The sequence below is a fragment of the Macrobrachium nipponense genome, chromosome 1, assembly GCF_015104395.2.
Source record: "Macrobrachium nipponense isolate FS-2020 chromosome 1, ASM1510439v2, whole genome shotgun sequence".
In the NCBI taxonomy this organism is placed as follows: Eukaryota; Metazoa; Arthropoda; class Malacostraca; order Decapoda; family Palaemonidae; genus Macrobrachium; species Macrobrachium nipponense.
Window position 1 is genome coordinate 132939059 of NC_087200.1, and position 15207 is coordinate 132954265.

Here is a 15207-nt window from a genome sequence, read left to right on the forward strand (position 1 = left end):
ACAACTGCAAAACAACAAAAACAACAACTATACATGCATATATAATATATTATATATATATATATATATATATATATATAAGATATATATATATATATATAACTATATAATGCTATAGACGTACTGTATGTGTGTACGAGTTACGCACACACACACACACACACACACACACACACACACACACACATATATATATATATATATATATATACTATATATATATATATATATATATATATATATATATATATATATGATAATTCTAATTAGCCCACCAATGAAAGATTTCTGCTCTCTTCTCTCTCTCTCTCTCTCTCTCTCTCTCTCTCTCTCTCTCTCTGGCAGATTATATTCAATTCAAAAGTTGAGAAAGAATCAGACGGCATTACAGAACGCTATAAACACTGAATTGATATCTGTTTTCGTGATATTGTTTCCATTTTTGTGCTTACATGTCTCACCGTGAGCATAATGCAGTCTTTGTTGCACGGTTGCAGCTGAACAATACAACTGAAAGAAAACGTCCTATATAAAGATTTCCTTTATAAAGGTTTGTGAATACAAAAAGTGGCTTCCAATACAAGACTTTTGAATACAATAGAGGAATCCTTGTATTGAAATTAGAATTCCTTGAACGAGCAACAGTGGAGGGATATGAAGTTTCAAACGGATCTTTATTGAAGATTTGATATGTTTAAGATCTTTTCAGTATTATCCAGTCTGTAAAATGTTATAGATGATTTCACTTCCAAAAAGAAGAAAAAAGAAATTTATTCAGGTAACCGAAATAACTCAAAAGGAGGAATTGGATAGGCTAGTTTTATTCCGAATAATAACAAGACCAAGACCTGGTCCTTTGAGTCTAACCATTTTGACGGGTGAGGTGGATTCATACTCATTTTCCAACATATCATTGCGTGAAATAGCTTCTTGGTCGGATGGATGTACGGAGTCAGAATAGATAGGGTTAGAAAAAAATTTATGAGAGAAATTGTTAGGGTAGGAGGAATATCGAAGATGGCCCGGGAAAGAAGACTACAGTGGTTTGGTCATGTTACATTGAGAGAGTAATACGCGAGTAAATGGGTCTTGAGCATCGGGGTGGAGGGAAGGAAAAGATCGAAGGATAAAATATAAGTGGCATGCGGAAGAAAGGTTTAAGAAGTCAGGATATATTGAGTAACGGAAGCTGGGGAAGGCTGATAGGAAACAGCGACCCAATATAGAAATGGCCAAAGCTGAAAACAAAAAAAGATTAAGTAAACTGGCGTTTAGTTCATAATCAGCCATACTGCTTGATTTGTTGACTTTTTCAGGTATTGCGCTATAGTTTAGTTACAAAATTTTGAGACTTGAAGTTGAAAAGCACTTCTGCCATATTTTCTTATTCCCGTTGTAACTTCTCTGGAAAATGGGTGATAATTTAGTAAATTTGGCAGGATTTTGAACGGCGTTGGTATTTCCGCGTTTATGGATGATTATGTGAAGTGACCGAGGACACAGTAATAAGAGGATTGTCTGTCACCTCTCTCCATCCGGAAGTGCAAAAGCAAAACATGAAGATCAAAACATTATACTTGGACATTGATACAAATTTTTCAAATTACCAAATACAAAATTTAATTAGATTTTATATATACATGTATTATATATATACACATATATATTTATATATATATCTCAAGTATACCAGGCCCATTAAAACACTGGTTTAAAGCTAAGGACTATCCTTAGTTTTGATCAGAGTGTTTTAATGGGCCTTTTATACTTGAGATGTATCTTGTTTTAACAGAAGAATTTATTTACACGCACACACACACACACATATACATACATTAACATACATGCATGCATACCCATGCATACATTACTTTGAAAAGTGGTCACTTGTCAATAAAAGCAAATATCTGGACAATACGCTCGAATATGTCCACTCTCAGGTTAACCTCAACCTCGAGGTTAATCCTGAAAGTGTACCGTTTTACATTAGGATTAAATACCTCCTTCGGCAAGATGGGAAACGTGGCAACGCCGCTAATTATAGGAGTTTCAACCTTTCGTAACCAGAGTTTTATAGTACGCGTGTTTTTGGCAGGCGCAGGATATTGAATGCAAAACCCACTTATATAATTAAAACTAACATCGGAATGTGGTTATATGACGGATATTTATCTCTTAAAGAACAACAATTAAAAAATGCAATGTTCCCCAAAATGCAGTGATTTGGGCCTACTTCAAATCAATTGAAATTTTAAAGTCTTATTCTGACTACATTGTCTTTCTGTGACATCAACATGTTTTTATCAAATTTCATAAGAAACTGCCAATGTAGATTTGGTTACGATATATAACTGTGACAAGGTGGATCTTTAAATACTTTATAGCTAAGAGGGTTTAAATTTCTTTCGAATCACATCCTGTCTTTTCAAAGTTATGAAACATCTCCTACGGTGTAGAAGTACGTGGTCAAAGATTTCTAACTTAGTGTATTGTATAATTTTAAGTATAACTACACTAATGGTCATCGATGAATATAGACTAAAGGATCCTAGGTGTAATAGAAAATTAGGACCTTGGACCACATTTCATTTTTTTGGTGAAATGATGAAAAAGAAGCCACAACAAGAGCTGTGTATGCCTTGTGAAACAGAATGCTCTCACTCTGATTTAGGTAATTTCAAGTAATATGTTGGTCAATGATATACCCAATTTTTACATGAGGATAATCTTGATTTGATTGAATATTGTTGGACTTAATAATGATGGTCTGTTGTTGTTTTCAGAATCCACAGGTTTTCAAAAATTTCCTTGAGTGAAGGTCTTTCCAACACAAGCAGTAGTTATCAATTTATGATTAGCGATTGGAAACAGGACTTCAGCCATCGGAGTTGTATTTATGCCATTTCGTAGTCTTAATTTTCATACGAATAAATAATTTTAAAGAATTTTTATTTTCATTTAACTGTGAAAGAAAACATCCAAGGTCTTGCGTAAAGCTCTTGGTTTCTCTATAATATTTTTGAAACACAGAAGATTACCTTATGACTGAATATGTGACAGAAAGTTTGGATTGTTTAGGATGAGCACATGCGAATAATATTCCCTCAAGAGAAAAATTTCTCTCTTCGAATTTCCTTATCCTGAAGAACAAAATGATCATCTTAATAAAAACATGGAAGAAAATAGCGACTTTGAACACGAATGTTTTGTTCTGATTACTCACGTGTAACTGACTGCGCAGTACTGTCCTCTGAAGTCTCCCTGGTCAGGGTCGGATGCATTGCGACTGAATTTCACCTTAAGACATTCGTCGAAGGATCCAAACACATATGTATTGCCAGCAAGGAATCCGTCTGGGAACTTACCCCACGAGTCCACCACTTGAAAAAGGTGAAAGGAGAATGACAATTTCTTTATTTATCCAAGAGAAAATTAATTGGTCTGAATGTATTTTGGAATCAAATGTTATAACTAGTCATTAACATATATATTAAGCCTACTTTACTGATTTGCCAAGTTCCATGAAGGTCTCATAGCAGTGTACTATGATACCACCTAGACCTACGAATCCCTTATACACAAGAAAAGAAAAATAAAAAAAATAATTTATTTCTCGTATTAAAATACGAATCAGACTAAATATCTGTCCATGGAATGAGCTATTTCTATTAAAATGAAAAAACTGTAACCTCTGTGCTGTCCAAATGCTACTTCATGAACTGCATTATGGGTGGAAGCTTTGTATCTCTTTTAAGGATAAATAACGCCTCCGATACCGCTTCCAAAAACATCCCCTAAGCAGCCCGTAGAAAGGTTAAGTACATCTTCGTTTTACCAGACCACTGAGCTGATTAACATCTCTCCTAGGGCTGGCCCGAAGGATTAGATGTTCTTACGTGGCTAGGAACCAATTGGTTACCTAGCAACGGGACCTACAGCTTATTGTGGAATCCGAACCACATCGATGAAATGCATTTCTATCACCAGAAATAAATTCCTCTGATTCCGCATTGGCAGAGTGGCTGGCTAATCGAACCCGGACCCTGAGAGCGGTAGCCGAGCACGTAACTGACTCGTCCAATGGGGAACTAGCACCCCGTAAAACATTTACATTACGATTGCCTGTCTTTCACCATACGGGTAGTCCTCATTTGATTTTTCTGCGGATGCTTGTAAAAATATAGTTACTTTTCAGTCGGAACCAACTGCTGTTCTCACCCTTAGATCGAAATTTACAATGGCGTTCTATTTCTTTTTCAATCATAAATCTAAAGGTGTCATGAAAATTCATAATAATTTACTCAGAGAGAGAGAGAGAGAGAGAGAGAGAGAGAGAGAGAGAGAGAGTTACAAGGATTAGGATGTCTCAAAGACCAATTAGTTCATCCGAGGAGACATCGTATGCTCACTTATCTCTAGGAGCAGGTTTTACTGTTCATTCACAGTGTCCTAATGATTTTGTCTAGCTTCCTTTTAAACTCTTCCACACTGTTGCTGTTTACAACTTCTGGTGGCAGTTTATTCCAGGTGTCACATGTCTTGTATGTGAAGAAGTTCAGAGAGAGAGAGAGAGAGAGAGAGAGAGAGAGAGAGAGAGAGAGAGAGAGAGAGCATCTAGTATCCAGTATGAGCAGTAAGGTTAGATTGTGAGAGTAAATTCCGTAGCTGTTCCAAATTTGTTTGTTCCTTTGAAACTTTGACATCCTTATCTTGCTCATGGATACAGCAGATTTGCCCTTTACTTCCCTTTATTTTGGGAAAAAGGAGACGCAGTCAAGTTCTGATATCCTTGTCGGATTTCCGAATGGTTGGACGTATTTCAAGAATGAAAACCGAGTTAAATCCTGTATTTATACTACGGTGGTTCGAAGCTCTTGTTTCATTAGATTTTGCTAATTCGCCGTGTATTCCCAAAGGTTAGGCAAATTGACCATTTTTACCAGATATTTATGCAGTTGTGATAACCACAACGCCCTCTTAACTTTTCGAATTCTTCTCACTTTTAGGATGCATTTGTGTCTACAAAGGCTGAGATGGAAATGCAAGAATATGAAGCAATTTTGACTTACGTAGCAGGATTCGAACCCACATTTTAGCTATGTAACTGACAAGGTTAGACCGAGCTTTGAAGTAGGTTATTTGTAGCGATTGATTATTCTAAATATTCAACGCATCCTAGGAGTATAAATGACTCTGAAAAACAAAGTGTTACTGTCTCAGTATAGAAAAAACCGACTATCTTCGTAAAAATTGAAAATGAGACTATGGCGTATTCGTTTATCTCCGTGAATAGCAATTAACAACACCTAAAACCACTCCGCTGTTTTGCAACTTACGCATAGTAACTTCCAATATATCCTTCAAGCGAAAGATGGCGTCTAAATCTTCCAAACATTGTGTATCATTTGTCAGCTTCTCGTTAGGAAGGTAAAGCCCAGCTAATTGGTTCAGAACAGAAGACACAGAAGCCCTCATCGGAATCTCGTGGTCTTCCGTCTGCTGTGGATGCAGGGACAAGGTTTTGGAATGTCAATATTCTTCAGGTTCAAAGGAAAGGTGATATGAGGTTTTCATTTAGAGACTGTGAATCAAGAGTACTATTATAGTCATACATGGAAGGAATATAGAGGGAAATCTTAAGTACTTAATTGATAAATAATTACAAAAGAAATGAGTGACGTGAATAACTAATGGCATAACGTGAGTTAGCATCTGAATGGCAGGAAACCTTGATAGCAATACTGATTGTTGAGCAAAACTAGTAACTATGAAATAAATGAAATAAAAAAAAGAAAGAAAATGACAGTAAGAAATATGAAGCAGAATTCATGAGTCGAACAAAATATGAAAGAACAGTTCATTTTCAGTAGATTGATAAACTTTTTAACCTTTTTCCAAGTTTACTGTTCTCCATGGTGCTTAGAATATTATGCTTAGCTCGACAGTGATTAGAATAGACATTTCACACTGACTGCAGATCTACTTCTGCAGATCTATTATTGGAAATAAAAATCTTAAAAGGATAGCTCTGTCCATTCGGGACTGTGAAACTAAGATTTTATTTTCACATTTGGACGTTCATATTTTTCTGTTCATCATAGCCAATCCATATATTTGGCTTGATTTCTCTATCAGCATTAGTCGCTTTATCCTCTTAACTTGAAGGGGATATATTCATCCATTTAGTTCACAAGTATCAATCCCATAACCAAGGCACTATAAAGGATTCTAATTTTAGTGATAGTGATCATTAGGATAACATTAAAAAAAACTATGATAGTTAAACTCTGTCTTTTGCAGTAATGATACGAACGAAGCGAAGACTACAGCTTTCTTACCTGTGAATAGCTCAAAGGATACCATACGAATTCCGGTAGGAGACCTTTTCCCAGATCCTTCAAGAGTCCAGGCCTTTCCTCAAACTGTTCAGTTTCCGCAAAAACATCGTCCTCATGTGCATGATTACCTTCAGAATTCTCATGAGCATCGCTCAGGTGAGAGTCCTTATTTGCATTCCTTGAGATTTTCTCGAGGGCTATCGATGGTGGAATGCGAGAATATTTGATTGACTGAAGTGGGGGGACGGGAGAGGATTCTCTAACTGCAAGAACACCGGTGATAGAAGCGGCCACAAGAAGCCAAAGGCCAGTCATCTTAGGGTCCATGTTTGAGAGAACAGCTCCGGTGCTCGCCTAGGCTGTATCTGTAAAAAGGTATCAGTCATATATTTTGGGATTGAGTTAAAACGGAGTCATGATAGTCGTTAAAAATCTACTTTTAAATGTCCAAGTTCATCATTTGAGCCTAGTTTTATTGATTAGAATGATTGACATGCGTGTCATATCCAAAGATTGCATTTGCTATTCATTCATTTTACGTGTTTAATGAGAAGTTCAGTTATATGCTGTATAAAAAAGACTGGATTAGTTGCGTTTATGTTTATGGCAACTGAGTTATCTCGAGCGTCATATTTAACTGCTGTACACCGGTTGGTAACTACATAACCAACATTAACAAGAGAGAAACAAATTGAGTTGAATTTGCCTCGCCATTTGCACAGAATTTCATTCACGTCTCCCCAAATTGATCTCGACATTCTTTAGTAAGGGTCATTTCGATCCCAACCTTATTTGACTGAACTTAACTTGATCTACTAAATTTATCGTCTGACAATTTCTTGGTCAATGGTTTAGAGTTGATAAACTTGTTCACCTCTGTACTCCGATCTCATGTTCAGTATTCTTACTTTTTCAGTTGTTTCTCATTGTCTATGAACAGAAGAAAAATGTAATGACTTAAACGTCTCTTAGAGTGTTGTCTTCTTTATTTAATCTTTTTTCTTTACCTTTTATTTTTGGATTTCAAATTCACCCTTACTTTTCTTCCTCAGTTGATAAATTAATGTTGGGAGGCCATGCTTAGTACACCGGGTTCCCAGTGTGGACCTTTTTGTTTGGGAACTTTTCTCGAACTACCCTTTTGGAGTCTTTCAATGATCATCTGGTGATTAGCCTTCCCTCGAAATAGTTACTGAAGACGCTACTGCCAAATTTTACTGCTTCTTTTTGTGGTGTTGATTTTATCCAGAATACTTACTATTCCAACTGTGCATCTATAATTATTGCCTTGTGTGTGTGTGTGTGTTTTTTTTTTTTTTTTTTTTTTTTTTTTTTTTAGAGAAGTGAATCCAACTTCGTTCCTGAGAATCATTTGAGTGATAAATAAATGTTGAATCTTGAAATTTCCCTTAAGTAAATTTTGCATTTTTATGATCCTTTGTCCCTTTTTTAGCTTCTGTAATTATTTGTTGCATTTTTTATAAGGGCAGTGTCTTTATATGTCATGGTAGATACCAAATACGATATGATTTCCTTCTCTGAAACTAGTTTCATGGAAGAAAGTTCAGCTAGTGCTAGCTATCCCGTGTTTGCTATGCCTAGTTTTATTTAGTTTTTCCTGCCGAGAGCAATCAGATTCGCTGAACAAGACTTTGCGCTGATCAGCAGCGCCAATATGAAGTGAATGATCCTCGCTGTAGAGCTTCTCAGTTCGAGAGGCCCTTTATTTCTCACATCCTGGACTACAGAAGTCTCCCAGGGGATGTTGTGCAATTGGAACTACGAAAGTTCAAGCGAAAATGGAACGCATAACTATCCTAAAGCAATGATTGTATTTCAATCATTTACTTACATTTTTATCTATTTATCTATTTATTAATTTATTTTCGAACAGCTGACCTCTTCTTTCTTTATTCCCTATTACCTTCTGTTGCTTCTTTCAAATGAACGTCTTATTCTTTGGAAAATTGCATTTTAGGTCGGCCCTTGTGGGCTTGTTCCATATGAACAGGCTTCATCCTCTGAATAATAATAATATTTCTCATAAATGTGAAATGGTTGACTTATATAAAACAAGTCTCCATCTACAGTCAGACGAATTGAACGCATGTCTACCATGCATACATTTCGGATTTCAAATATCATTCTTGTTAACTAAACCAAAGAGGATATGTTTTTAGTTCGGTTTGTTTGTCAGTGTCAGTGGGTTTTGAGTCAGTTACCTGTTGATTTCTGCGAGTGTTTTGTTAAAATTGGATCTTCAGACTCCAAACCCACTGACACACTGGCAAACAAACGGAACTAAAAAAAATATCCTCCATGGTTTAGTTAACAAGAGTGATATTTGAAATGCGAAATGTATGCATGGTAGACATGCATTCAATTCGTCTGATTGAAGATGGAGACCTGTTTTACATAAGTCAACCATTTCACATATATGAGAAACATTATTATTATCATCATTATTCAGATGATGAAGCCTGTTCATATGGAACAAGCCCACAAGGGCCGACTTGAAATTCAAGTTCTCAAATAATAAGGCGTTCATTTGGAAGAAGCAACAGGAGGTAATAAGGAATAAAGAAAGACGAGGTCAGCTGTTTGAAAAGAAAAAAAAAAGATAAATAAATAGATAAAGATGTAAGTAAATGATTGAAATCCAATCACTGCCTTAGGATAGTAATGACGCTTGAACTTTTGAAGTTTCAGTTGCGCAACTCCCTTTGGAGGTGGTTTCCTCAACCTTGGTGGTGGAGATTTGAGATCTCCGAAAAGGCCGGGTGGCGAAAAATGAATTACAAAACATTTTCTTTTCTCGGCTGCATTTCTAAGACCAACCCATTTTGCTGAGGTCACCGATACAATTGATGTCATATAACCGGTTTTGAAATCAATTTTAGTATTAGCTAATGCAGGATTAAATTCCTGAAAGCGTCCATTCCTAGTTTGCTTATTTGACATTTAATTGACCTGCGAATCTCTCGTTATCTAGAGCTCCTAATTCAATACGGGTTGTTATCAAAGGATTTTATTCTTTCAACAAACTGATGTCATGACCAAGTTTCACCGTGAAATTAAATCCAGCGTTTAATTAAATATTTGTTCTTTTTTCCGATAAGTGGATTCTACTGATGGTGCATTTGAATCTGCAATACTACGTAATTTCAGTTATACTCAGTTTTAACAAATTCGATGCAATGTTTAAAATTCAAAATCTCTCAAAGTGGTAAATATTTGTATGAAAACAAATGGATTTTCATGTAGAAAAACACCTATATCTCAAAGACAAAGGTCTAATGTAGATTTCTTTGATGAGCTCTGATTATCACGAAGAATGATTAATCAAAGTTTTGAAAAAAAAAAGAATCAAATTAACCAGGTCGTGAAATGTGCCATGATTAAAAGATCTTGTTTAGAGTCTCTAAAATAAACAATATATATATATATATACTATCATATATATATATATATATATATATATATATCAAATAGATTATATATATACTAGTACCTTGCTTAGCAAGTTAATGGCCATTTAAGCTTGTTCTTTATCAATATGTGGACTTGTAAAAAATGATCATTATCATAACGCAAAAAATGAACGTTGCTAAGATACTTTTATCTAAGGATGTTTTTCGTGTATGCAATTGTGTGTGTATGTGTGCGTGTATGAGAGAGAGAGAGAGAGAGAGAGAGAGAGAGGGGAGGGGGAGTTACTCTTATTACCTTCTGTTATCAGAATAGCGATCATTTGGGATTGCTCTATAAATACATAGATTTGACCCTAGATTTATACGTGCTTAAGCAAATGACTGGTAGCGATAGATAAAAGAAGGGGAATTTATGAAATCTGACCCAGATCTATCTTATCTTTCACGCCAGGCGATATCAGCGGAATGCTGGCCCGTCGTCATTCGTTGTCGCCTGCTACGAGGGTAAACGGATTTGAGACAATGATCAAAATTGCTTTATATCTCCCTCCTTACATCACGCTTGGCTTGCGCAATCAACTAGTCATTCCCGGAAAGGAGATTGGACTGCTTATCGGTCATTATGTGATTTGCTGCGATTCGACACGATTTATGTGGCTCCAAAGCCCTAAGCACAATGTTTTCTTTGATGTCATGTCATTTGTCATCTATAGCCTCGTGAAGTTTAAAACAAATAAATTTACTGTTATGGATATTTTATGCTCTTATGTCAAAGATATAGGCAGTCGTATAATACGATGATTTACTGCCAAACGTAATTGTTTTACGGCACCGGTCGATCACCTGGTAAATGATGATAGAAATCATGTTACATTAATCAGCTGTCAGCGAGACTTTTGAATGGAATGGAATATAGAAATGTGGCCTACGGCTAGGACCTATGAGGTCATTCAGCGCTGAAAGGGAATTTGCGAGTCGAAATATTCCAAAGGTGTAACAGGAGAAAAACCTCAAAGCAGTTGCTCTATGAAACATTGTCAGGAGAGGCTGGAAAGTAAGACGGAAGAAAGAATATGAACAGAGGTACAGTAAAAGGAATGAAAGCGGTTGCAGCAAGAGGCCGAAGGCACGCTGCAAAGAACCTTAGGTAACACCTACAGTGCACCGCATGAGGTACAATGGAAGCACTATAAAGGCATTATACCCTTACGGAGATGAGACTTATGAGAGAGAGAGAGAGAGAGAGAATAGCTATAGCCCTTGTCACGACCCACTGAGAGTAGGTCCTGGCCCTTTTAGGAATACGGTTAGGTGAAACCAAGGGAACGGTGACGTCATGGGCAGAAGAGGCTTAAAATTGGGACTCTTTCTGGTCGATTACGCAAAATCATAGGTCGCGCAAAAGAAACTACTCGTTCTTAACATATAAACTCGAACTGTGTAAAAAATGAAATAGCCACCGTCTTTGCATTAAGGGAGAATATTTAGACTCACTTAAGGTGGCAAGTCAGTTATTTTATTGATGGAGCCAGACATACAAGATTAAATAAATTACAAATGTTATCTATGCAATCTAATATCAAGAGAAGAAAGACAGCCATACACGTTTGCTCTTAAGAAAACAAAAGGTCGAAATGATCACATCTGCTGAGATTATCGGATGTGAGCAAATTTTTTTCGAGATCTTTGAAGTGCGATAGAAATGTTGTCCTTGAGGTTATGACATCCAGATTTCTATAAATAACAGATGTTGACGAGCTCGTAGTTTTGCCTGAATCAGAAATGAATTTGATAAAAGAAACTGGAGAAAGAAGGTTTTCGTTAAATAGGCAGAAACGCTCTGTCATGAAAGTTATACTTAAACTAGAGGGTCGTTGTGAGGAGTTGATATTAGCTTTTTGCTTTAATTGCAGTTACTGGCCATGGAGAAAATTCTGAAGAAATTGAAAATTGGAATGAATTAAAATAAGATGCATGATATTAAAGAGACAATAAACGTAAACAAATACATGCAAAGGAGGAATATAACGCGCATGGGAGCCGTTTAGAAGGCAAATCTAATCTACTAATATTGCTACTACTACTACTACTACTACAATAGCAACAACAACAGCAATGACTACTATAGAGTTCTTCAAGACTACAGAAAAATTGTTGACAATTTTTTTAAAACGTTGTCAGAGCTATATGGAATTTGTCATCTTCCTCTTTACACACACACACACACAAAACCCTAGAAGGTCTACAGATGGGTCTGCTCCTTTGATCGATGGGCAACCCTGTCGTCCCATCTGACCGATGGGCTTGTGGCATCAAGACCGATTGACCGATTGGCCCAGAAGGGGACGACTATCGTAACGGATGACGGAATTCTTGTGATGCAAAAGGGTTTCATGGGGAGAAAGAATGACATTTCCCCTTGAAAGTCAATGGAAAGGATGGAATGTAACCTAAAAATCTCTTTTATACAAATTTTAGAATATTAGGAAGAATTAGACAATAATAAAAGGCTAACAATATTAAATCATTTTAACCTCATCATAAACACATTAACAACACAGTCATTATTCAAATGAAAATGCCTTTTAAGCCTTATTGGGATGCATCTAAACACCAATAACTTTTAAGAAAATGGGTAAAAAAGACAAAATATTGAAACAGAAACAACAGAGGTAAATCACACAAGGTAAAGACTGAACACCCTTTACGGATCATCGGGAATGCAACAAAACACTTTACAAAGACTCGCCGACAAGAGCTCGTTTTCTGGTCTCGTCCAGGGTCCTCCCCTAATTTTGCAGTTGTATGCAGCTATTATGGAACTGCAGTAATAACACACTGAACCGTAAAAAGAGAGAATTATTCGGACCTGTTTTGACGAATCATTAACTTGGCCAGTTGTCTCGAGAGTTACTTAGATCAGTAAAAAGAGGAAACTAGAAGCGGTAAAACCACACAGCAAGCGAATGTCCGGCACTTGGACAGAACCAGTACAAAAAGAGGCATGATTCAGTAGCAAAAGCCCTCCACTGGAGCCTGTGCAAGAAGCACCAGCTAGCTTGCAGTAATAAGTGGTATGAGCATCAAACTGAGTGAGTGATAGAAAACGATATGACAAAGATCCTCTGAGACTGTGGTATGAGAACAGATAGGGTGATACGTGCCAATAGACCAGACGTGATGCTAGTTGACAAAATCAATTAGAAAATATCACTCATTGATGCTGTAATACCATGGAACACCAGAGTAGATGAAAAAGAAAGAAAAAACTGATAAGTATTATGACCTGAAAATAGAAATAAGAAGGATATGGGATATGCCAGCAAAAGTTATACACGTAATCATAGGAACACTAGGTACAATCCCAAGATCCCTGAAAAGGAACCTGGAGAAACTGTATGATGAGGTAGCTCCAGAACTCATGCAGAAGAGTGTACTACTAGAAACAGCGCACACAATGAGAAATGTGATGGACTCCTAAGGAGGCAGGATGAAACCCGGAACCCCACACTACAAACCACCCTGTCGAATTGGATGATTGTTATGGACAAAAGAAAAAGAAAAAACAAAGAAAAGAAAATAATAATAATAATGTAAATGCACATGGAAGACTTCCTCAAATCAAACTTCTAACAAACAAAATAACAGTAATCATACAAAGGCAAGAGGACCTACAAAATCTGCTTCTATACCTTGGGGAACCTCCTGATTTTGCTGGCTCTCTCTGCAACTCTCTGAATAGCCAGAGTGACCTGAACAAGGTCCCTTATATCGTTTTTAAAGGGAGACTCCAAATGCAATCTCGTGATGGTATCAGACTATCAAGGTGCTTAGCCTTGAAATGAACTCTGATCTTGAGAGCATTGTTCTGCGTTTCATTAGCACCATGTTTACCGATACAGAATGATAAAGAGATAATCTGCTTATGGTCGTGGTCCAATAATTAGTCACAGGCAATCCCCAGTAACATAATATGTAATACATTCAGAAGGAAATGTTAGTGTGCTGGTTTGGCAATGGTACTCGCTAATGGATGAATGATGTTTTTTTTTTTTTTTTTTTTTTTTTTTTTAACCAGTATCTTCATTAACCAGTGTCTACTGCGAGTGATTGATTTGAACGAAGATGATTTAAGCGCAAATCTACTTAAGAAAGTTTTCAGTTCCACATTAAACATTTTTGGTACCCATGAGAAGCAACCTTGTATCACAGTAAAAATGTTGCTTGTGTAGCTGTGCACAAAAGAGGTTTTTAGACTTCCTTCTAGGTATCGAATAGCATTCATTTGGTATCCTTTACAATGTTTACTTCAAACAGTTGATTGAGTGTAATAAGGATTGCTAACCACCCACAGTGTTCTGGTAACCCTCAGTTAGGCCTCTCCTTTTAAAGGGATTTCACTCTCTTTTCTATTGGCTTTAGTATGCCCACTTTATTTGAGGTCAGGCTAAAGAGTACACATTTAAAAGAGAGTAAAAAATACGGGCCTTCTTTCATTTACACAGAGTCGAGTTCCTCTATCATTGTGTTAGGTAACTCAGTATCAGTTTCTTCGAACTGAAAAGGTGCTTTTACAGAATCATTTTCCTTGTTTCCGAAAATTTGCGCTCTTCAAAGGCGATATTTTTAACTGTGGTTATAATTCATTGCAGAGGGATGTATGTGTCTTCATTGTCAAAATGAAGATGAAGCAGAACTCATATTTTCAAAAAGTAACTTATCCCCTTTTGTCATCGTGCATTTACCTGCAAAACTGGGCTCAAAACACCATATACTCATTGGGAAAAAGAAATCACCATTGAATTGAGAAAATTCTCTTACTCATTGTATTCCATTAATCTCACACAGGAATCCAGCCTTCCTGACTTCATCGTCAGTTTTCCAGGTGATTTTAACGGTGCCTTTGTAGATCTTCTGGAAGCTGTGAATTTCTCCACACCGCCTACGAGGGACATGGAAAGAAAAAAATTAGTATTAATCTTTAGCTGCTTAAGCTCTGGGTCATACTCAGAGTGCAATGATATATTCATTAAAGATTTAGGCTGAAAAATGGCTTCTCTGCAGTGCTTAGCTTCAATTTCAAGGAGCATCTAGAGTCCCGATGTGCCATAATACATCTAAGTCGCAGGATACCATCGCTCCAGGATATTTGAGTGATTTCTCCAGAAGGTGTAACCTTATTAGCCGCCTGGAAATTCATTCGCGGAGTTTAGTCAGAACAGAGTCTTACTCCAGGCAGTCAAGTCGTAAACTTTTCAATCTTAAATTTAGGTAACCTAGAAAAAGATCTTATCTGTTACCCTTGAGTATCGTTGAGTGGTATTTATCCTTTAACACATATGCACACACACACACACACACACACACACACACACACACATATATATATATATATATATATATATACATATATAATATATGGATTTCTACCATCAAGT

The 15207-nt window shown here is 36.6% G+C and overlaps 1 protein-coding gene and 1 pseudogene across 1 annotated transcript in view; both read right to left on the reverse strand.

Annotated features, from left to right (window-relative positions):
• Positions 1-13612, reverse strand: part of LOC135218941 (nose resistant to fluoxetine protein 6-like) — a 45657-nt pseudogene extending 32045 nt beyond the window's left edge.
• A 955-nt stretch (positions 13613-14567) lies between these two features.
• LOC135220281 (uncharacterized) overlaps positions 14568-15207 on the reverse strand; it is a 21108-nt gene continuing 20468 nt past the window's right edge. The window contains exon 5 of the mRNA XM_064257539.1: positions 14568-14711. Coding sequence (XP_064113609.1) covers positions 14591-14711 — 121 coding nt within the window. The 3' untranslated portion in view covers positions 14568-14590. The remainder of the gene's footprint in view (positions 14712-15207) is intronic.